The sequence below is a fragment of the Oxyura jamaicensis genome, chromosome Z (genome assembly GCF_011077185.1).
Source record: "Oxyura jamaicensis isolate SHBP4307 breed ruddy duck chromosome Z, BPBGC_Ojam_1.0, whole genome shotgun sequence".
Classification (NCBI taxonomy): domain Eukaryota; kingdom Metazoa; phylum Chordata; class Aves; order Anseriformes; family Anatidae; genus Oxyura; species Oxyura jamaicensis.
In genome coordinates, this window is record NC_048926.1 from 48,121,007 (window position 1) to 48,144,241 (window position 23,235).

At 42.9% G+C, this 23,235-nt stretch overlaps 1 protein-coding gene across 3 annotated transcripts in view; it reads left to right on the forward strand.

Annotated features, from left to right (window-relative positions):
* The window catches only part of SYK (spleen associated tyrosine kinase), a 59,448-nt gene that overhangs the window by 8,866 nt on the left and 27,347 nt on the right, over positions 1-23,235 (forward strand). For 2 of the 3 annotated variants that reach the window (XM_035310647.1, XM_035310649.1), the window contains exons 2-3: positions 15,507-15,967; positions 17,723-17,883. In XM_035310647.1, the coding sequence (XP_035166538.1) occupies positions 15,554-15,967; positions 17,723-17,883 (575 nt within the window). In that variant the 5' untranslated portion in view covers positions 15,507-15,553. Of the gene's footprint in view, positions 1-2,712; positions 2,716-15,506; positions 15,968-17,722; positions 17,884-23,235 lie in introns of all 3 variants that reach the window. The other variant, XM_035310648.1, reaches the window with a different exon arrangement.

A 23,235-nucleotide genomic window follows, 5' to 3' on the forward strand; every position in this document is an offset into this window, starting at 1 on the left:
TGTTTGTTTGTTTGTTTCAGAATTCATAGAGTGAGAATAGGACACCCCTGAATAGTATACATGGTGCTTTTCCTAAGCATCTGTGTTGGTGAAGGGCAAGTTGTGCCCAAAAAGTTCTGTTCACATCTTGTCACAGGAGAAAAACTGTTTCTCAGGGGACTAGACAAGGGTCTGCCTGGAATATCTTGAATGCTTTCCTTTGGATATTAGCAAATCCCTAGTGGGTCCGCTTTTTTGTATGGTGGATTAATGGGTACTGATCAACGTAAACTACTTTGCCCTAAAGGGAGCATGCTTCTATACAAATGATGCTACCTGTTTTAAGATAGGAATACTTGCTTTGACAGGAGGCATCTTTAGCCAGAGGCAACCATTGCATTTGTGACAGCATAAGAGCTCCCTGGCAAAGGAGGCAAAGCAATAATGACTAGTAGAGCATGGTAAGAAGTGGAAAGAAGTGTTGATATTTTTGTGATTTTTTCTTTTTTTCCTAAAGAAAAACGAAAAGAGAAAGCTTTGTTTATTTGTTTAAATATACATTTTTGTGTAAAAATGACAGAGTTTCTATTTCAAGGGAAAGAATAATCCATAAATGTCTGGCGGTATTTATTTTTTTCAGTAACATTCTGAGCATTTTAAAGTTCAAAGTATAAAAACGATTTTAGAGGAAAACTGTGAAATGTGAATATTTTTCCAAAGACAAGAGAGTTTGACAAGGAATATGTTGTGGAAGAGAGACAATAGATATGTAGCATCAGTGAAGGAATTTATTATTATTATTATTATTATTATTATTAGTGAGCAGTGGCTCTCCATAGCCTAAGTACACAAGCTCATGGAAGGCAGCAAAGGACACTTTATGAGCACCAGAACAAATTCCATGTTGTTTGTTTGTTTGTACTAGAATTCATACTGTGAGCATAGGAAGCCCCTGAATAACATAATAACATACATGGTGCTTTTTCTAAGCATCTGTTTGCCTTGTAATAGGTCAGTAATAGTGCTGCCAAGTCAAGTAATATTTCCTCAGGAAATATTTCACTAGCTATAGTGCCTGGAGTCATCTGATGATATCTGAGTGTCAAATGCAGTTTCAAATAACTGAAGGCTTTTCTGTCATGTTTCAGTGTAGATAAAAACATCTATCTAACCATTTTCAGTATAGATAGAAATGACTCTGGAAAGCACATCCAAACAGAAATATTTCTAAAATGACAGTTTTTTTTGAAGCCGGTAATACTTTTAAGTGTCTGTGTTTTTTTCCAGTTCTTTGGATGAATGACTCTGGCACAATGGAGTAGATAACTGCTGTTTACTCTAAACCTGATAGATGAAGTATAACTTGTTCAACAAGCAGTTTTTTCTTCTCATGTGGCCAAAATGATGAGGAGTTACATTAACTGGAGCAAACACTGTTTTTACTTTTTTACTGAGAAAGCTGATAGCAAGGCCATTGACATTCAGAATCATGAGAACACACAGCCTGGCAGAGATGGACAATCCCACTTGTTACTAATGGTATTATTAGACTCAGGCTGTGAACTGCTCAGCAGAAAAATCTTCTGGGCTCAAAGCTACGTTATTCTATATCTTAGATACAGAACAGTTCAGTTGGAAGAGACCTTCAAAAACCATCTAGTCCAACTACCTAAGCACTTCAGGGCTAAACAAAGGTTAAAGAATATTAATGAGCACATTGTCAAAATACCTCTTGAATAATGACAGGCTTGGGGCATCAACCTCCCTGCTACGGAACCTCTTACAGTGTTTGACCACCCTCAGAATCAAGAAATTTTTAGTAATGTCCAGTCCAAACTGCCACCAGAGGTTCTTTGTGCCATTCCCACATGTCCAGTCAGGGCGAGAGAGACCAACACCTGCTTCTTCACTTCCCCTCCTCAGTAAGTTGTAAAGAGCCCTAAGGTCACCTCTTGGCTTCCTTTTCTCCAGACTGGACAACTCCAGTATCCTCAGTATTATCCTCACAGAACATGCCTTCAAACCCTTTTATCAGCTTTGTTGCCATCCTCTGGATGCACATTCTTTATATATTGAGGATCCCAGAACTGCATACAATATTCAAGTCAATGCTAAATACAGCAGGAAAATCACCCCTTTTGAATAACCAACTATACTTTTTAATGCACGGCAAAATGTGGTTTGCCCTCTTGGCTGCCAGAGCGTGCTACTGGCTCACGTTGAGCCTGCTGATGACCTGCTGTCTTCTCTCATGCCTTCTTGCTCTTTCTGTAAATGGGTACAAGTTGGCTAGCTTCCATTCAGCAGGGATCTCTGCAGACTGACAAAACCTAAATAAATTATTGAGAGTGGTCCAGCTATAGTGTCCTCTAATTCATTCAGCACTCTGAGGTGAATCCTGTCCCAACTCTGAGGACCAGCCAGCCTAAGATCTGTTGTTACTATTAAATACTGAGGTAAATATATATATATATATATATATATATATATGTATGTATAATTGAATGCTTCTGCCTTTTCCTTATCCTTACCTGTTAGGTTAACACCTGCATTAGGCATCAGTTCACTGTTTTACTTTGAACTAATCTTGCTATTGACATACTTGATAAGTAAGGCCTTTTTTAGTTGACACCACATTGGCCAGTGTCAACTCAAGTGGAGCTTTGGCTTTTCTTTTTATTCCCTGCAGATGTGAACTGCAGATTTGTACTCTCCCTGTGGAGCCATCCTCAGATGGTACTGTACCATCCCTTGGCTTAACCTCAGTATTCCTAATTTCCTAGTTCCTAGTATTCCTAGTCCCTTGGTGATCCTTGTTTAAAGCCCTTCCAGTCTCAGTCTCACTAGGTTATGGGCCAGCTAGCATTTCCCCCATTGACGCAGGTAGGTCTCACGAGCAGCACCAGGCACAGCCCACAGCCTGAGAGCTGGGTGATCGCATGAACTGCCTGGTTGCCAAAGTTCCATCCTACAGAGCGTGAGAGGAACAGAAGCAGAGGGCATGGCTTTCTGCTGTGCGATCACCATGTCTGTGCCTCCTCATTGCCACACACCTGACAAAATACTGTTTAATGTTTTGTGTAGCTGGCTGGGGACGCCACCAAGGCCACAGCCCAGGCCAGCTAGAGAGCAGAGCAGGTGACCAGATAGAGCTGCCCACTTGACAGAGTGACAGGGTGTGCTGCCCTTCTAATGGCAGACCCCATGGACTGCCATGCAAACTGCTGTGGTTGTTGGCACTCTCCAGGGGTGGGTTATATGTGGCTACCTGCCACGTGAACTGACTGTGCTTCAGCAGGCTGTGCCCAGCTTGTGCGAGGCCATCTTGTGAGGCTGTTGCATGCAGGCTGGTGCCTCCAGACATAGTGTACGCAGAGCACAGAGGCCAAGAGTCAGGCCCCAGACACCCTCCTGAGACCTCGCAAGCCCCACACTTCTCAGTACACATTAGCTGCTGCTGTTGTGATTACTAGTGACCAAAGTCTTGTTCCCAGACAGACTTTATTTAAGCTACAATTCTGTTAAATGTACATCTCAGTGTTTAAACTCCCTATCAGGATCACTGTAGTTATCCTAAAAATACTGCAAGAAATCGGAATTATTTGAAAGTATGAAAATGCTTCTGAAACTGAACTGCTATAAGGTAAAATATGAAACTTGACACCCAAAACAGATGTCTGATAAAAGTGCTAAGGAGAGACTAAAGCTGAAGAAATAGTATCAGCGAAATTTGCTTGAAGTCTAATAGATTTTCTCTGTGTATCTGTCAGCGTTGCCTGGGAGTGTGTGTGAAACAGAAGGCTAACGGCATCCTGGCTGTTACCAGGAATAGTGTGGCCAGCAGGACCAGGGAGGTGATCATCCCCCTCTCTGCTCTGGTGAGGCCACACCTCAAGTACTGTGTACAGCTTTGGGCCCCTCACTACAAGAACATCAAGGCCTTCTAGCATGTCCAGAGAAGGGCTATGAAGCTGTGAAGGGCCTGGAACACAAGTCCTGTGAGGAGCAGCTGAGGGAACTGGGGTTGTTTACTTTGGAGAAGAAGGGGCTCGGGAGAGATCTCGTTATGTCTACAACTACCTGAAAGGAAGATGTGGGGAGCTGAGGGTCAGCCTCTTCTCACAGGTAACTAGTGACAGAACTAGAGGGAATAGCTTCAAGTTCTGCCAGGGAAGGTTTAGTTCAGAAATTAGGAGGCATTTCTTCTCAGTAAGAGTAGTCAGGCATTGGAATGGGTTGCCCAGGGAAGTGGTGGAGTCACCATCCCTGGGTGTCTTTAAGGAAAGGTTGGATGTGGTACTTAGGGACATAGTTTAGTGGGTGATATTAGTGGTAAGGGGATGGTTGGACCAGATGATCTGGGAGGTCTTTTCCAATCTTAATGATTATGAAAGAAGGCTTATTGTAGAGTCTGAAGTGTAGAATAAAAATAGTGTAGCATAATACTTAGATGCTCAGACGGAGGCTACAGAAATCAAAGAGATTAACTTGACTGTAGGAAGAAAACTTCTCATGGAGACATTGGAGAAAACTCATGGATAAAAGTCATGAGTTCTCTCATAGAGACAGAGGTCCAAGTATGAGTGGTTGAAAAGCTGCTGTAGACTGTAAGCTGGTGAGATGGACACTGAGATGGACTGCCCTAGGTTTCAGTACACAGCCAGGTTGCTTCCACAAGGAAGACTAACATACTGCAAGAAATGTGGTGCTGATCCTGTGGATACCACCTTTTTCTTTATGCCAGCACTATACCCGTCTCTTTTGTTAAGATGGACATCGTTCAGAGGTGTCACTGTCTACAAAAGCTGTAAAAATCATCAGTGTTACCAGCTGAATTAATAAGATCTCAGATTTTTTCAGTAGGTCAGAAGGTTCAGCCTAGGCCTCGATCAAACTCGAGTTTGTTGGAGTGACTTGAGAGAACAGTATTCTGCTTCATTTCATTCCCTGCCTATTTTTAAACATTCACTGTGTTCCTCCTGATTTCATCATAATTTTGACATAAAAATTCCTCTCCTAAGGTCTAGGTAAAAATTAAATCTTCATGTTTATGCAAGAAGGTAAAGCAGACATGTAAAGCTAATCTGATAAATTAAGGCTGCTTAGACAGACTGGAAGGTGATTTTAAAGCTGAAGTTGAAGGAAAGAGATTATTATTATTATTATTATTATTATTATTCATTGTATTTGTCAAAATACTATACAGATGTAAATATCTGCTCTAGATGCATAAAGATGTAAATATCTGTGAGGTGATAACAATAAATTTATAATGCCTTTATGGTAATCATGACAGAATTCATATCATTATGGAATATACCATTAAGATTATAGAAAGGCCTGAAAATACCACAATACTTAATGTACTGAGTGAAATCACCATCAAATATATGTGCTTAATTCCTTTCAGCTTTTATATGTGGTATGTAAGGTAAGAACATAGAAAAGGATCTTAGAATTTAAAATGTTATTGCTGTTCACAGGTGCACACATCTTGGTTTCAAGAGTCTTAGACAGAATTTCAGATAAAAAAGTATAATCACTTTTTTTTTTTTTTTCCTCTGCATAATCAGAGAACTGTTGAAGGTTCAAGTTAGGTGTTTAAAGTATCATCCAGTGCTAGAACAAATTGTTGCACTGTATTTTCATCATTCTGTCTAGTAAATATTTCTTACGTCTTGACCATGAGGAAGACATTTGTTCTGAACTATACTTCCTTACTTCCTTGATTGCCAAGAGAATATAACTTTGAAAAACAAAGGAATGGAAAAATTAACTGTTCAAATAAAGAGCTTACTCAGAGCTCTGTTTCACCGTTGCATGTCTTTTGATCTTTTGTCCTAATTCAGTCCTTCTACTCCTTTTGTAGTTGGATGAGTACAGTAATCACTTGGCTCACCCTGTCTCCTTCCATATTCTTGTTTTGTCTTTGTAGTGAGATTCATATTCCTATTTATTATTTTTTACATACAGTGGAGACTTAGTAACAGTGTGCTCACTGCTAAGAAAACCTTTCAATAACACCATGATTTTAGCCTTATCCTTGTCTAAACATAACAGATTAAAGCTATGGGTAGCTGCATGATCAGCACAGATTCTTTCAAACACTTTCAATGTGTGTTTTCCTAAGTTTTGCTCCTCTCTTTTGTAAAAATGTTCTACCTCTCTCCATGGATGAAATGGCTGAGATGCTAAACTCATATATTATGTCTGGAGCACCCACTCTCTGCAACACTGATGAGGAAGTTACCCAAAGGGAAGTGCGTAACTGATTTTCTTATGTATTTGCATAATACCTTTTTTTTTTCCCCACGTATTAGATAACCACAATCTTTTTTTGTATTTTAGCTTCCTTAAAAGTCAAATTTCATGGCTATGGGGAGAGACTCACTTCAGAGCCTCTACCCTCAAGTACATCTCTCATGTACTTCCTTCAGCCTTTGTGGACTGAATCTCCATCTCAGGGCCTCACATTTGTAACTGTGCTAACTTGATGAGCTCAGAATTATATGTCCTCTGGAGGAATTGAGAGGAGGGAAAAAAAAAGTGAATCAAAATACTTCTACTATCTTAGTAGAAGGACATTAAACTCCAAAAATGAAGGCAAAATGTGAAGGTCCAGCCAAAGAAAACAGCCATCTCAAACTCAGAAATTCTTCCAAATTTGAAGTTTTTAAACATTATCCAATCTTTTGTGTGTATATTTGTCTCCTTGCACGTCCATGGGGCACTACATTAGTCTAAACATCTCCCAGTGTTGTCAAACACTGATTATTCTTTGTATATTAGTGGTGGTAAAGAAACCTTGTCTGAAATCCATCAACACTAACCTGCTTTTTAACCAGTAGATTTTTTTATCTGTTCTAGAAACTATAAACTGGTAAAAAGAGAAAAAATATTTTAAAATTAATCCATTGCAGGAGGGCATTAGTCATAGCATAGAAACATTGTTTGGAAAAAAAAAAATTCAGAACAGAAATCTCTTACTGGAAAATTTTAGACAGTAGAGCATTTGTCTGTACTCTAGGTCTTGTCATAGCCATGCAGCCTTCCTAAGAGTAAGTTTACCATCAGAAGGATGCCTAAAGAAGCCAGGTGAAGAGGGAAATCCAAAGATGTTGCTTAATTTTTTCTCATTACAATGAGTTGTGAATAAATTTAATTTAGGGCATAGGGAGCACAAATAAATATACATGCTGTTACTTCTCTTATATTTTGGCCTAGGTGAGAAGCACCTGTCTTTGAGTGAGGATAGTCTTCTAGCCTGGATGACTTTGCTTCAATATGTTTGTTCTTGTCTTTTTTGTGGGGAGGTCAGCTTGTAGGTATGACTATGAAAGCAAAGTGAAAGAAGGAAGTCTTGCACCTGGAACTGATTTGTTTTTTTTTTTTTCCTCTGTCATTCATTGTATTGGAAGAACCTTCTATGAGGAAAAATTTAATTGGCTTACAGAGGTGTCTGTTGCGCCCAAAATGCATTATTGCCCACAGTCTTCCTCTCGGAATTGTAAGTCTTGATTATGACTTTAGCTCATAGCACCTAGCATATTAAGGAAAAAATCTATTTTACTCTTTTGTAGTAACTGAAGTTTACTAAAGAATGAAGACTTCCTGAATAAATATTCTCTGCAATTCTGAGATACTGCATACAGCCTGATCCTGCAAATACACATCTGCCCTATAGAATGCCATTGTAGATGCCATTGTTCTGCTGGTGTTCCAGAGCCTACTTTAGCTTTTATGGTATTTCCTGTGCTTTGGAGAATTCTGGATTTGCTGTGAACTGCTAGATCACATTTCAACTATTTTTTGCCTAGTTTTCTGAAGTGACTGTCTTATGCAATCACTATCCTGTCAATATCTCCCTGATAATGTTTTAATTTTGACCTAATTTCTCAGTGGAGAGGATCTCATGGAGACTCCAACAAATAATTTGTGGGAATAAATGAATGCCCACAGAGGAGAACAAGCCAACAGCGTCTCCTTTACATGAAAATGTTAATTCAGCATGTATCTATTTATTTTAAGACTATAACTAGTACATAGCTGATGTATGTGCTTCCTACCTATCCACTAGGTATTGGATTACAAGGAACCTAAAAGTACTAAAGTACTTCTGTTGGTAATAATTTTGGAAGATAGAGCAAGAGCAAGCCAAAAGGCACAGTCCAGCATTATTGCTTAAAGACTGTAGTGTATCAATTCATAGGAAACAAGGCCACATATGGAGAGCAAATTGGTATTTGAAGGAGATGTTTACATGCTGTTCAGTAGTATAAATTAAAAAGAAAAGAGAAGTGAAAAGTCCACTTTTTTTTTTACTTTTTTTTTTTTTTTTTCCAAAATTCCAGACAGTGACTGCATCTAAAACCTTGGTTATAAAATCATATAGAATCATTTAGGTTTGAAAAGGCATGTGAGATAATCTAGTACAACCTTAAGAGACAGAGCAGTACAGTGGAGAAGATAAATGGAGAAGAACGATTAATCCAACAGCAAAATGCCAATACCCTAATTTCCCACCTATGGCAGCTATCAAGGAAGAACGACTCAGTGCTATGAAAGGCAAAGGGAAAGCCCTTGGGAGGACAAAATAGCTGAAGGTGGAAGGGATCTCTCGAGGTCATCTTGGAAAATGTTCACACTCCAGCATGCTCACCTACAGCAGGCTGACCAGGACCATATCCTGATGGCGTTTGAGTATCTCCAAGCATGGAGACTGTGCCACCTCGTGGGCTACCTGTTCCAGTCCTCAGTCACCTTCACAGTACAAAAGTGTCTCCTGATCACAAGCTCAGAGAGTGACATAGAGGCTGAGGTTGGAAGGGACCTCTGAAGATTATGTAGTCAAGATGCTCAAGCAGGGCCTTCTAAAGAAGGTTGCCCGGGACCCTGTCAGGGTGATATTCTGAAGTACTCCAAGGATGGAGACTGTCGCCTCTCTGGGCAACCTGTTCAAGTACTTGGTCCCTTGGGCTGGGGTGCACAGCAGGGATGGCACTGTCAGCATGGCCTGCATCCCATTCCTGGCAGCTGCACAAGATGCAGTTCCTCAGGACCTGCAGGCTGGGCACTGGCCAAAGGGCTGGGAGAGCTATGGGCTCGTCCTGGGAAGTGGGAGCCTGGAAGAGGGCAAGGGACATGCCTTCTGCTTTGGCATTTGCACTAAATGCAATCATCATGTGCTCCACAAAATGCTCCCCTCTGGCTTTCCTCCACTGTGAGACAGTGTTGGAAAGCCTTCCTTAGAGGAGGCGGTTCTTTGGTTTAGAAAAACACCCACACAGAGAAGTATCTGGGCATTTATTGGAATGAAAAGATTTCAATGATCACAGCTCCCGGTGCTTCCAGACTGGGGTACATGAAGATCAGTATCACAGACCGGTCCAGGCGCTCCCCTGCACGCCTTAGGGTTGGCCCCCGAGGAGCCCTGCGTGCACGAGCCTGCCGGGAGGTGGCATTTGCAGGCCCCACAGCTGGGCCGCTCCTGGATGCTGGGGTGGGCCCCACAGGCCCCCTCCTCCCAGCTGAGGGGCCGCGGCTGGTGGACCTCCTGCGCATGTTGTATCGCTGTGGTGGGGATCTGCTGCGCACTCTTTCTCTGGCACGGTTCCTCCGGTAGGGGGCAGGACAAGCCAACTCCATACTCCTCATGCTCGTTGTCTTCTGGCACCCTGCGTACCACCCGCTCAGTCGGCTGCCTACAGAGTGGGCAGGTGTTGTTCCCTCTGGCCCAGCGCCGGATGCAGGCGTAGCAAAAACAGTGGGAGCACCACTCCACGTAGGCTGTGTCCGTGATGTTGTCCAGGCAGATGGGGCACAGGCAGTCCGCCTCTGCCTCAGCTGGCCCTGCCTGCTGCAGCAGAGCTGCTCTCCTCCAGGCGTTCCTCAGCGCACAATGCCATTTCCTGCCAAGAGAGACGTGCCAAGTGGTTGAGTGTTCCTTGTGCTACGAGTGGGAAGGCAGGGAGAGCCCAAGAACACTGTGGGAGAGAGGTGGCAAGGGTTCATGGTGGGCTGAGAAGCAGCGATGGCAGCCTGTGGTGCAGCCTTGGTCAAAGGGCCCTCCCTGGGCAGGGGGAGCACGTGCGGCTCATGGTGGAGTGTCCCCACATGGAGCTTGGCAGGAGCTGGGGCAGGGCAGAGACAAGTGGGGCAGGATGGGATGTGCATCTGTTTCTGTTGGATGTGCGAGGAAGAAGGGGAGGAAGAGAGCAGGAAGGGAAGCTCTGATGTCCTCTACACTGTCCCAGGGCTCAAGCCCAAGGTGGGCTCTGGCCTCCTGTCAGGAAGCACTGGGGGAAGAGCTGACATGCCCAAGACTGCGGAGTCCCAGTGCTTCATCCCAATCAAAGCTGGAGTTAGCCCAGGGTACCTGAAGGAGGTGGTCAGGAAAGGCACAGCAATTGACTGGAAGCCTTCAGGACTGCTAACAGCCCCAGCTCCCTCGTCGTACCCACAGGCATGGGACAGCCACTCAGTGGGACCCTCAGCAGCCCACAGCCAGGCAGCAGGGATAGCAGCACTGGTAGGGGCTGCCTTGGCTCAACGTGTAGAGCTGCTGCTCTCCACAAGGCCAATGCTTGGCAAGCACGCCCAAGGTCCTGCTTGAGCTGGAATGGCTGAGGGTGAAAGGGACCTCTGGAGGTCATCTTGGAAAATGGCCACACTCCAGCAGGCTCACTGAGCAGGCTGCCCAGGACCATGTCCTGATGGCATTTGAATATCTCCAAGCATAGAGACTGTACCACCTCCTGGGCTACCTGTTCCAATCCTCAGTCACCTTCACAGTACAAAAGTGTCTCCTGATCACGGGCTCACGGCGTCACATAGAGGCTGAGGTTGGAAGGTGTCTCTGAAATTAATCTAGTCCATCCTCTCTGGTCAAGCAGTGCCTTCTGGAGTGCATTTCCCTGGATCACATTCCGGCATATTTTGACTAGTTCCAGAGAAGGAGACTCTCCACTAGTCCTCCTGGCAGTATTTGCTACCATTTTGTCAGTCTCATAGTAAAGAATTTTTTCCTCATATTCTGACTGAACTTCTTGTGTCTCACTCTGCTCTTCTCCAAGCTAAACAGGATCAGCTTTCTGGGCCTCTTTATACGACAGATGCTCCGTGTCTATAATAGTCTTCTTCTGGACTCTAGGAGCTCCGTGTTCATCTTGTACTTGGGAGTCCAGAACTGGGCACAATACTCCAGGTGTAGCCTAACCAGGATTGAGTAAAGGGGGGAGGATTACTTCCCTCAACCTGCTGGCAACACTCTTCCTAATGCATCCCAGGATACCGTTGGCCTTCTTGGCTGCAAGGGCACATTGCTTACTGATGGTTAACCTGCTGCCACTCCAGAAGGTCAGCCCCCAGCCTGTATTGGTGCATTGGATTATTCCTCCCTGGGTGCAGGACCCTGCACTTGCCTTTGTTGAACTTCATGAGGTTCCTCACTGTCCAACTGTATGGCCTGTCCATATCTCTCACAGCCCCGGTGTATCAGCCACTCCTCCCAGTTTTGTATCATCAGCAAACTTCCTGAGTGTGCATTCTGTCCCCCTCATCTAGGTCACTGATGAGTAAGTTGAACAAAACTGGACCTAGTACTGACCCGTGGGAGACACCGCTAGCTACCTGCCTCCAACTAGACCCTGCACCTCTGAGCACAACCCTCTGAGCTCTGCCATCCAGCCAGTTCTCAATCCACCTCACCGTCCACTCATCTCTATCCCACACTTTATGAGCTTGCCTATGAGGTTGTTATGAGAGACAATATCAAAAGCCTTGCTAACGTGACCACATCCACTGCTGTCCCCTCACCTACCCAGCCAGTCATTCCACGTTAGAAGGCTATCAGATTGGTTAAGCATGATTTTCACTTGGTGAATCACCCTTTCAGGAATGAAGTTGAAACTGTCTGGCTTGTAGTTTTCTGCCCTTGCCCTTTTTGAAGACTGGGGTGACACTGATGTTTTTCAGTCCTCAGGCACCCCTCCTGTTCTCCATGACCTTTCAAAGATAATGGAGTGGCCTGGCAGTAGCTACCACCAGCTCCTCCATCACTCGGGAGTGCATCCCATCCGTGCCCATGGATTTGTGGGTGTTAAGTTTGCATAAATGATCTCTGTCCTGATCCTTCTTGACTAAGGGAAAATCTTCCTTTATCAAGGGTTTCTTTTTTTGTTTCCAGGGTATGGGATTCCTGAGTGCAGGCCTTAGCAGTGAAGACTGAAGCAAAAAAAAAAAAAAAAAAAAAAAAAAAGCATTCAGTAACTCTGCCTTTTCTGTATCCTTTGTCAACAGGGCACCCACCCCATTCAGCAGCAGACCTACATTTTCCCCAGTCTTCCTTTTGCTACTGATGTATTTGAAGAAGCCCTACTTGTTGTCCTTGACATCCTTTGCCAGATTTAATTCCAAATGGGCCTTGGTCTTCCTCATCACATCTCTGCATACTCTGACAACATTCCTATATTTCTCCCAAGTGGCCTGTCCCTTCTTCCACATTCTGTATACTTCCTTCTTCTGTTTGAGTTTTCCAGGAGCTCCTTGCTCACCCATGCAGGTCTCCTGCCCCTTTTGCTTGCCTCCTTACCCATAGGGATGCACCAACCTTAAGCTTGGAGGAAATGATGTTTGAATATTGACCAGCTCTTTTGGACCCTCTTCCTTCTAGGGCCCTAACTAATGAGATTCCTTCAAGTAGGTCTTTGAAGAGACTAAAGTTTGCTCTCCTGAAGTCCAGGGTTGCAATCCTTTTTATTGCCCTGATTCCTCCTCCGCATAGGATCCTGAATGCTACCATATCATTGTCGGTCACTGCAGCCAAGGCTGCTCTCATCCTTCAAATCTCCAAACAGTCCTTCTTTCTTTCTTAGTACAAGGTCCAGCAGCACATTTCTTATTGTCTCCTCCAGCACCTGTGTCTAAAAGTTTTCACCAGTGATCTGCAGGAGAACTCTTTGTGCCTAGCTGTGTGGTCTTCCCAGCAGCTGTCAGAGTGATTGAAGTTCCCCATAAGAACCAGGAGCTGTGACCCTGAGGCTACTTTCAACTGTGTGTAGAAAGCCTCATTGACTTTCTCTTCCTGATCAGGTGGCCTGAAGTAAACACCCACAACAGTGTCATCCATGTTAGCCTGTCCTTTAATTGTTACCTGTCAACTCACTTCTTCATTCACCCCTAGGCAGAGCTTAATACACGCCACTGTCACATAAAGAGCAGCTCCCCTACCTCATCTTCCTTTGCATGGCCACAGCTATGCATGCAGCAGGGCTGCCAGGGAAGATGTTAGCCCAGAGCACACTGTGCCAAGAGGTCCTTTGTTAAGATGTCTGCTCCCCAGTTGCAGCTTTGCATCATGGACTCTTAGGTGGTCTTCCCTAAAGTTCTCTTCACCCATACTCACATGATTCAGTTGCACACTTCAGCCAGCTACAAGCTGAGAGGTCTGTTAACCCTGTTTATGTACATCTCAATTATTTCATGCTGATTCTGTGGGCTGCTGCCTGGCTTTCCTAAAATTCTGCCCTTCCTTTTAAGTGTGAAGGGCACACTGCTTCTGCTGCTAGATTCTGCACAGCAATAGAAACAGGAACTGAGTTTCCAATCCTTTTGTCAGCTTTTATTCAAGGTAATGGAAGGTGAGAAAAGAGAGTTGCACTAACCTAAATGGAACAGATAACTGGTTTATAGGTTAATGTCCCTGTTTTGTTATTATTATTATTATTATTATTTATTTATTTATTCATTTAGCATGCATACATTTTTCTTAATATACATACATTAAAAAAATAATACTAGATATGCAGTTATCTTCCAAGTATAAAGAACAACATTTTTCCTTTCATATATTTGTAGTGTTGACTTTGTAGTGTAGCCTAAAATCTACATAATACACTATAGATAATGGAGGTTGTCATCTGTTATCTATATCTGAGACTATTTCAAAATTAAGATGTCAAAACCAAACTTAAAAGACAAGCAAATCATAATTCTGGCAATGAAGTTGTGAGATAGTTCCTAAGGAAAAGCTTCCTTTAATAAACACAAGTAATGCAAATATAAGCATGTCCTGCTAGTTGTATTCAGCATTTCATGTATTCTCTGAAAGTCATTATTTATCTGACAATTTTAGATATGCAGAGGCAATAATACTTAGTGGATTTTTTTCTCTTCAGTAGTCATTCTTTCTAGACTGAAAGAAGATGTAGAACTGATCCTAAATGGAACTTTCAGTTTTATGCCCCATAAACAAACCATGGATGTAACAGTCTACAGTCAGTCCCAATTAAAGTGTGATTGGATCTGGAAAGCGTTTGGAGGAGGAAGTATATGAAAACTCCCAGTGTTGCAGGAAACAATTCATGAATTGACTGGTGAACTTGGCATGACATATGTAATTGTAGTTGTGCATCACTTCATCTGTTAAAAAAAAGCTTGCAAAGATTATTGCAAGAATGCAGTTCTCATCAGTATCTTAATATATTCACTTAGTATACATTTAAATGCTGTCAGTAGGTAGCTGTGGTGTTCTTCCATGTATCTATTAGATAGTCATTTAAACAGCACTAAGACAAATAATAAACCAAATCCATCTCTTCCATTCTGATGTATATGCTTCAGTGACTTGAAAGTGACAAAAGTAGTTCCGGCATAATACCTAGCTGTCCAGTTAGTGAAAATGTCATGGGGTTTAATGAAAATAAGTTTCTCTGCTGACAATGTAGAAGACTGAAATAGCTCAGGGGAAGACAGGACACATGAAGAAAAGAAAAATAGTATTCCTGAGTTCTGTGAATGCTTTTTTTTCCTTTTTTTTTTTTTTAACATATGAGATTTTTAAATTATTAAATTAAGAATAAAAGAATCAAAGCGATTTATATGGTCTTCACTCGTCAGAAATGCTGAACTTTGTTCTCTTGTGTGTTTTTTGGCAGTGTGCCATCATATTGTTTCAATATAATCTTTTCTCAACATTAAAAAAAAAAAAAAAAAAAGAGTGGTTTTCTAGTGAAGCTCTGTGTGAGAAGAATGTTAACTATTTTAATATAGGACTTTTGTTCTTATTCAGCCCACTTACTGGCATAAGCTACTCTTACAAGCAAAATCACAGTCACACAAAACTGGAAAGAAAACCTACTCACCCAGTCTTTCTTGCCTATTTATTTCTTTCCATTGAGAAAAGTCTCAAGGCAGAATAAAAGGATGGATAGAGATATTCGGGCAAGTGAAAATGTCAAGACTATATGGCTGGGATAAAGACTAGAGGACAAAGAAAGAACTGCAGAATACTCGTGGAGTTTGAGTAAACTTCAATAGCAGTTGAGAATAGCAGGAGAAACCTGCTATTGCAATTTAGAAAGACAGCCTCTAACAAGATGAAAACAAAAATGTTACCTTCTTCCCCCTAGTTTTTCAAAAAAATATTAACATACCACACACAAACTGCCATGTTACGCTTTTATCCTTTTTTTTTTTTTTTTTTTTTTTTTTTTTCCAACTGATAATCATGCCTCCTTCTTTCTTTTCAGGTATTAAACATTACGTTGGCTTCTTAAAAAGACAAAAAAAATAAATCATGGCTTCCAGTATGACTAACCCAGCTAACCATTTGCCATACTTCTTTGGCAATATTACACGTGAGGAAGCTGAGGAGTATCTGATGCAAGGAGGAGTGAGTGATGGACTATATCTGCTTCGCCAAAGTCGGAATTACCTTGGAGGCTTTGCCTTATCCTTGGCCCATGGAAGGAAGGTTCATCATTATACAATTGAGAGGGAGTTGAGTGGCACATATGCTATTGCAGGAGGGAAGTCTCATGCAAGTCCTGCTGAACTAATTAACTATCATTCAGAGGAAGCAGATGGCCTAATCTGTCTACTGAGAAAACCTTTCAACCGACCACCAGGCATTGAACCCAAAACAGGGCCCTTTGAAGATTTAAAAGAGAACCTCATCAGAGAGTACGTCAAACAAACTTGGAATTTGCAGGTAAATTTGCAGACTGATTTTGCCATAAAGTGGTCTTTGAATTAGGATAAAAAGAAACTACAGGGTTTGGTTCCTGCAGTTCCTGCTGCTCTAACTAACATGATTTCATGAGGGGAAAGTCCTGATTAACTAACTTGCACTAAGACATCTTGATAGATTAGAGATCTGAGTAATCACCAACCATATGAAATTTAACAAGAACAAGTGCCAAATTCTGCATCTGGGACAGAGTAATCCTGGATATCTGTACAGACAGGAGGATGACGACTGGAGATCAGACTGATGGAAAGGGATCTGTGGGTTCTAGCCAAGAACAATTTGAATGTGAATCAGCTGTGGCAGTCAAAAGGGCCAGCCGTATCCTGGGGTACATCAGGCTAGCCAGTCGAGGGAAAGGATTGTCCCGCTCTGCTCTGTGCTGGTGTAGCTTCACCTCAAGTACTTTGTGCAGTTTGGGGCACCACAATACAAGAACATAAAACTATTAGAGAGTGTCCGGGGTGGGAGGCAACAACGATTGTCATGGGTCTAGTGGGCAAGACGTATGAGGAGCAGCTGAGGTCCCTTGGTTTGCTCACCCCAGAGCAGAGCAGGCTGAGTGGAGGGCGCTGAGCTCTGCTCTCTGGGGACAGCGACAGGACCCGAGGGAACGGCATGGAGCTGGGACAGGGAGTGTCAGGCTGGGTGTTAGGGAAAGGTCCTGCACCCAGAGGGTGGTCGGGCACTGGGACAGGCTCCCCAGGGCAGTGGTCATGGCACCGAGCTGCTGGAGTTCAAGTACTTGGACAGTACTCTCAGATACATGGTTTAATTTTCAGGATGTCCTTTAAGAAGCCACAAGTTGGATTCAATGATCCTTGTGGGTCCTTTCCAACTTGGATATTCTGCCAAATATACATACACACAATACACCAATCCCAAATACGCTATGTAGTAGTTTGTCACAACAGAATTTTAATTGTTGGATTTTTATGAGCAGTGGGTATTTTTCCTGCAGTACTCATTGGAATTATGCTGGATTTTTCATCTCTTTTGGTACTAGTAATCCTATGAGCTCTGATATTTAGAATATTTGGAGCAATACTTCCCATGGAAAAGCCCAAAACTTAAACGATATATACTGTGAGAGTCAATGTCCAGTCTAGAAGGAGGTTTATGAACTCAGGTTGAAAACAGGTGAAATGAGTATTTTTACTTTCAGATGCTGAAGCAAATTTAGCAGTGATAGGTTGTACGTATCTTTAGAAGTGTATAGATTATACCTTAAATTTAACTAAGTTCACTCTATAATTGGTTTATAATCCTGTTTGCTTTGGGGAAATTTGCATTGATACTTTCAAAATAGACATGCTGAAACAGTGTAAAGTATGTTTAGTTTATTTCAGCAAGCTGTCATAAGGTATGCAATATGGAGGTATGTTATGACATCTCAGAGTGACGTCAATTACATTAGCTATGCCTGACTAGCGTAAAAATATGACACAATTTTTGGTTGAGATATTGATCTATTTATTGTTTACTCATTATTTTTCCTTCCATTTCTCAGAGGTAAAAGAAAAATCCCAGCTTTGTGATGTTTAGATTACCCTATTTTATCTTTTATTTTAATGTCTCTGTAGCAACTTGCACTTTTCCTCACATACAAAATGTGCAGGTTTCAGATGTCTCAGAAGCCATACAATACTGGGAGTCTATATGTAAACTTTCTTTTGCAGAAGACAGTTTGATTGTCCCATTGTGTTTCTACCACTCTAGGGTCATGCTCTTGAACAAGCTATCATAAGTCAAAAACCTCAGCTGGAGAAATTGATTGCTACTACAGCCCATGAGAAGATGCCTTGGTTCCATGGGAGGATTTCTCGGGAAGAATCAGAGCACCGTATCCTCGTTGGGTCAAGAAACAATGGAAAATTTTTGTGAGTGCTTTTTCCTACATTATTGCTGTTTGACCTTAGTGTTATTACATAGTTCACTCAAATGAATCTCAAGTGAGAGAGCGTCCTCAGAGATGGCTTATTCAGAGAGACATATCAGTCCAGCATGATATATATTACATAATGTAACTATTTACTAAACAAGTGGGTCCAAGATTCAGTTTTCACTTAACTGAAGATGGGAAACTATAGTAAATGCTTGGGTCACTGTTTTTAAGCAAGTATTCTAAATGGAAGATCAAAGAAGCTCAGCGTCAATAAATAAATAAATAAAATAAAATAAATAAATAAATTGAAAAGCAGCACTAAATGATTGTGGTGGGTTAACATCAGCCCACCCAGCCAGTCTCATAATCCCCCAGCTCAGATGGACAGGGAGAAAAAATAAAATGAAAAAGCTTGTTGGTCAACATGAGAAGAGACAGGAGGGAGACTGTTTACCAGTCTTTTCACAGGCAAAACAGACTTTGCTTGGGTAAAATTAATTTCATTACCAATTAATATAATTTGGATTGTAAGTAACGAAGACAAAAACATAAAACAACATATTGCACCCAAACCACCTCCCCACATTTTCACAGGCTCAACTTTACTCCTTCCAGCCCAACTCTTTTCCCCAGCAGATGGCAAAGGGTGATGGGTGATGTGGACATCATCACAGAATCATCATTGAATGCTTGGGAAGGAAGGGATCTCATAGATCATCTAGTTCCAACGCCCATGCCATAGGCAGGGATGCCACCCACTAGATCAGGTTGCCCAAGTCTTCATCTAACCTGGTCTTGACCACCTCCAGGGACAGAACATCCAGAGCCTCTCTGGGCAAACTGTTCCAGTGCTCACCACCTTCTGCGTGAAGAATTTTCTCTTAACCTCTAATCTATATCTCCCCTCTTCTAGTTTAAAATAATTCCCCCTGGCCACATCCTTCGCAGGGCTGCTTTCAATGAGTTCTCCCAGTCTGTATTCATGCCTGGGACTGCCCTAGCCCAGGTGCAGCACCCTGCATTTAAACTTATTGAACCTCATTAGGTTCACGTAGGTCCACTTCTCAAGTTTGTCCAAATGGCATCGGATGGCATCTCTTCCTTCTATTGTATCAGCTGCACCACTCACCTTGGTGTCATCTGCAAACTTGCTGAGGGTGCACTCGATCCCACTGTCCATGCAATTGATAAAGTTAAAGACCTCTTTGTCTTGCATATGCCTTGACATTGCTTCCAGGAAGATCTTTTCCATGATCTTTCCAGGCACAGAGGTGAGGCTCACCAATTCGTCATTCCCTGGGTCCTCCTTTCTACCCTTTTTAAAAGGAGGCATGATGTTTCCCTTTTTACAGCCACCAAGGACTTAACCTGACTGGCAGGGCTTTTCAAATGTAATGGAGAGAGGCTTGGCAACTACATCAGCCAGTTCCCTCAGGACCCTGGGATGCATGTGATCTGGTCCCATAGATTTGTACCTGTTTATTTTCATCAGGTGGTCTCGATCCTGCTTTTCACTTACAATGGGTGGGACTTTGATCCCCCAGCCTCCATCTAGGGTTTCAGGGAGATGGAACAATGGCTAGTCCATAACAGTTTCTGTCTGCCTCCTTTCTCCCCACACTCTTTCCTGCAGAAATGCATGCTTTCCATTGGCTACAGTTCCTCCTGGAACCGTCCACATCCTCAGAGGGCGGCAGTGTGCACGCACAGATGAGGGAACAGCGGTGCCCTCCACGGGGCCTGCTGCAGGCAGCTGGAACTGGCTGGACACAGCCATGCCTGGCAGATCGCAGCCCAGCTTCCTCCCAGCGTGCTCCCCAAGCCAAGCGTCTCCTCTAACACCCAACGCACTGATGTATCCAAGGCAGAATAAGCATTAGGAAGCTGTCTGTCTTTCACTTCTGGCATCCATGACTGTCAATGTTCCTAAAGGCAGAGCTGTGCCTTTCTTTTGCAATTAAGCCAGAGAAGGAATTTCTTTCACCTTAGTAATGTCATTTTGTGTCTCTCTGTGTTAATGTAGCCCCATTATTATAATTTATGAGCGCAAACATGTCAGTTAAGGTGGTGATTAGCAGCCATCATCTTGTCAGGATCAGAGACAGTCAAAATCTTCTAGCAAAACTTTATTTATTTATTTATTTGTTGAGAAAATCCTCATTTGAAAAGTATAAATGTTTTATTTATGCTATTTTTGCCCCTTTCCCTCCTTCTCTTCCCCCTTCCCCCCCCCCCCCCCCCCCCCAAAAAAAAAGGGGGGGAAAAAAAGACAGAAAAGGAAAATAGATATTTATATAATAATAAAACCAAAGTTTAAAGGTCATGGCCAAGAAAGATTCACTTAGAGCTATATAATTCCTGAAAGAAATTTCATCACATAACTATGTAATCTTGTTCAGTACTCATCTATCTATGACTGTTCTAAAGCTTGTCCAAAATAAAGCTCTAGAGATGTGTACAGGGTGTATACACTTCTTCAGTACCCACTGTCTCACCTTACTGATTTGCCACATTATTTGTTAGTGTCAATGTAGCTTTCATATGTTTCCATATGGCATAGTTTGTATTTTCAGTCTCAAATATTTATTTTAAGGCCTACTAAATACTCTAAATCTTTATTTCCAATAGAGATAATTCCTATCAGGTCTTACCTACTAATAATTTGAATATACTGACATCTCATTTCTTTAAATCTTCTCCCTTGTCTCAGTGCATTTTTAATTCATAGTTATTCTCACCCACGTTGCCACTGCATAGGGCTTATGTGGCAAAGTTTTGGTAACAGGATGTTGCAGGGGTGGCCTCCGTGAGCAGCGCCCAGCAGCTGCCCCATGCCGGAACAGAGCCTGCTACAGCTGGATCCACAAGAGACCTGCTGCTGTCCAGAGCTGAGCCACAGAGTGACAATGGGCTTCTGAGAGAGCAAAAGGAAGGGAAAAAATCTGTGCAACAGCAGCTGGGAGAGTGGGGTGAGAAAATGTGAGATAAACAGCCCTGCAGCAGGAGGGCAGGCAGCAGCAGTTCCCCTGCGGCCTGTGCAGGGAGAGGCCCCTGGTGGAGCAGGCTGTCCCCCTGCAGCCCATGGGTCCCACATGGAGCAGATCTCCACGCTGCAGCCCGTGGAGGAGCCCCCGCTGGAGCAGGTGGATGTGGCCTGGAGGAGGCTGCGGCCCATGGAGAGCCCTCGCAGGAGCAGGCCCCGGGCCGGAGCTGCAGCCCGTGGAGAGGAGCCCACGCAGGAGCAGGGTCTGGGGGGAGCTGCCGCCCGTGGGGGACCCGTGCTGGAGCAGTTTGCTCCTGGGGGATGGATGGACCCCGTGGCACGGAGCCGTGTGGGAGCAGTGCTTGAGGAGCTGCTGCCTGTAGGCAGCCCCCACAGGCTCAGTTGGGGAAGGACGGCATCCCGTGGGAGGGACCCCACGGGGAGCAGGGGCAGGGAGGGACCGTGAGGGAGCGGCGGAGACAAAGCCTCAGGGACTGACCGCAGCCCCCATTCCCTGTTCCCCATTCCCTACTCAGGGGGGAGGAGGTAGATGAGGGTGGATGGGAGGAAGGTGTTTTCAACTTGCTTTTAGTTTCTCACTGTTCCAGTGATAGGCAATAAATTATATTAATCTCCCTATGCTAAGTCTGTGTTGCCCTTGATGATAATTGTTGAGTGATCTCACTGTCCTTACGTAAGCCCTTGAGCCCTTCACATCTCGATTTTCTCCCTCTGAGGAGGGTGAATGAGAGAGTAGATGTGGTGGAGCTCAGCTGCCAAGCAGGGTAAACTATTGCAGCCAAGCACCTTCATATTCTCAGCCTACTACTTTCTGTTTCTTAGGATCACACTCTGAAAGTCGTTACCCAGTTGTTTTCTCTGCAAATTGTAAGGATAAAATATTACAAGCTTGTAATATTCCCATTGTCACAGATTCACCTCTTCTGAAATCTTTCAGTAGCACAGGAGTGGTTTCATTGATTCATAGTCACTGTAGTAGATTACCAGCACAATGCCATACTTTCTCTCCTTTTCATTGTCTTGTTACTTTGCTACTCTCTTTTGCTGTTTTTCTCCACTGGGGCAAAGGTATATATAATCCTAAAATGATACAACTCTTGTTTATGACTTTTTTCTAAAATATTATTTTATGCATTAACATCTTTCCAAATGATTGTTTCATCATCTGAGTCATGATGTTGATGATGTGTTAAAATTTCCAGTTTTTCCACTTTGCACACATTGGTTTCTATGTCGTGAAAGTACTTCTCTTTAGAAAAAAAAAAAAAAAGAGAGAGAGAGAGAGAGAGAGAGAGAGAAATTGGATTCCTTAGTTAACATTTCATAAACACAAGGATAGGGTTTGGAATTAGGGCAGTTTTTTAGTAGACTTGACATTTTCAGTCTCCATTGTAGCTCCTCGTCTCTTTTTAATCTTCTTTCAGCATTCCTATAGCTTTAAATATAAATTCATTCCCAGCATTTTCCTGCTTTCCTCAGAGATAGATAAAGAGGCATCTCTGGCAATGTTTGTAGTGATACACTGGATGAGTAGATAGACCTTCTTCCCTGTGGGACTGGTTATGTCAGTGGGTGTGCTTAGATAGCTCTGCTGCAGCTCAGAAGGCTTCTTTCACATCAGGTAGATAAACCCTTAGAGAGGAAAATTCTGACTTAGAGGTTCTGTTTAAACTGTAAGATGTGCCACTGGAGCCTGAATAGTTTTCGTTTGCATCTGCAGGGTGCTTTCAAATGCATTAACTGTTCTTGCATAGACTGCCTATCTGGCGGGTGTAGAGTTCAGTAGTCATCTAACAGCTGTTGACTCATGCTCCTAGAGAAAAAAACGGGACAAGATCTTTGCCCTGTACTTCAGCAGCCAGACCAGCAAAAGAAGTAGTATTGCTCATTTGTAGCATAAATCTGTTGTTTTTCCTTCTGGAGTCCTTTCGGCTCTCAGATAAGTAGACCTGTTACTTGCACATAGCAAATAACAAATCAAATGTCTAATTCAGAGACATTTTCTATTTCTGCTGTGGTTTGCCTAACATGGGCTTGCTTAGCTTTGAGAAATAAATCACTCATTTTTTAGCTAACTGAAACAGTAGCATCAAAATTGGTGAGTGCTAGAGAGGTGCATTGTTTTATATTTCAGGCACACATATTTTGTAATTTTTCCTTACCCAGTAGCAGTGCATGTCAGAATCTCCTGTACATCTGCGGACTGAATACTGTGAATTATGGCTTGCAAATGTAGCGGTGCAGGGACTTTTTTTCTCACACTGGTTGAGACACTCAAGTGTGGTACTGAAGAATAAAATTTAGAAACATTCACTGTGTAAAAGAAGGTCACTTGTTGAGGTG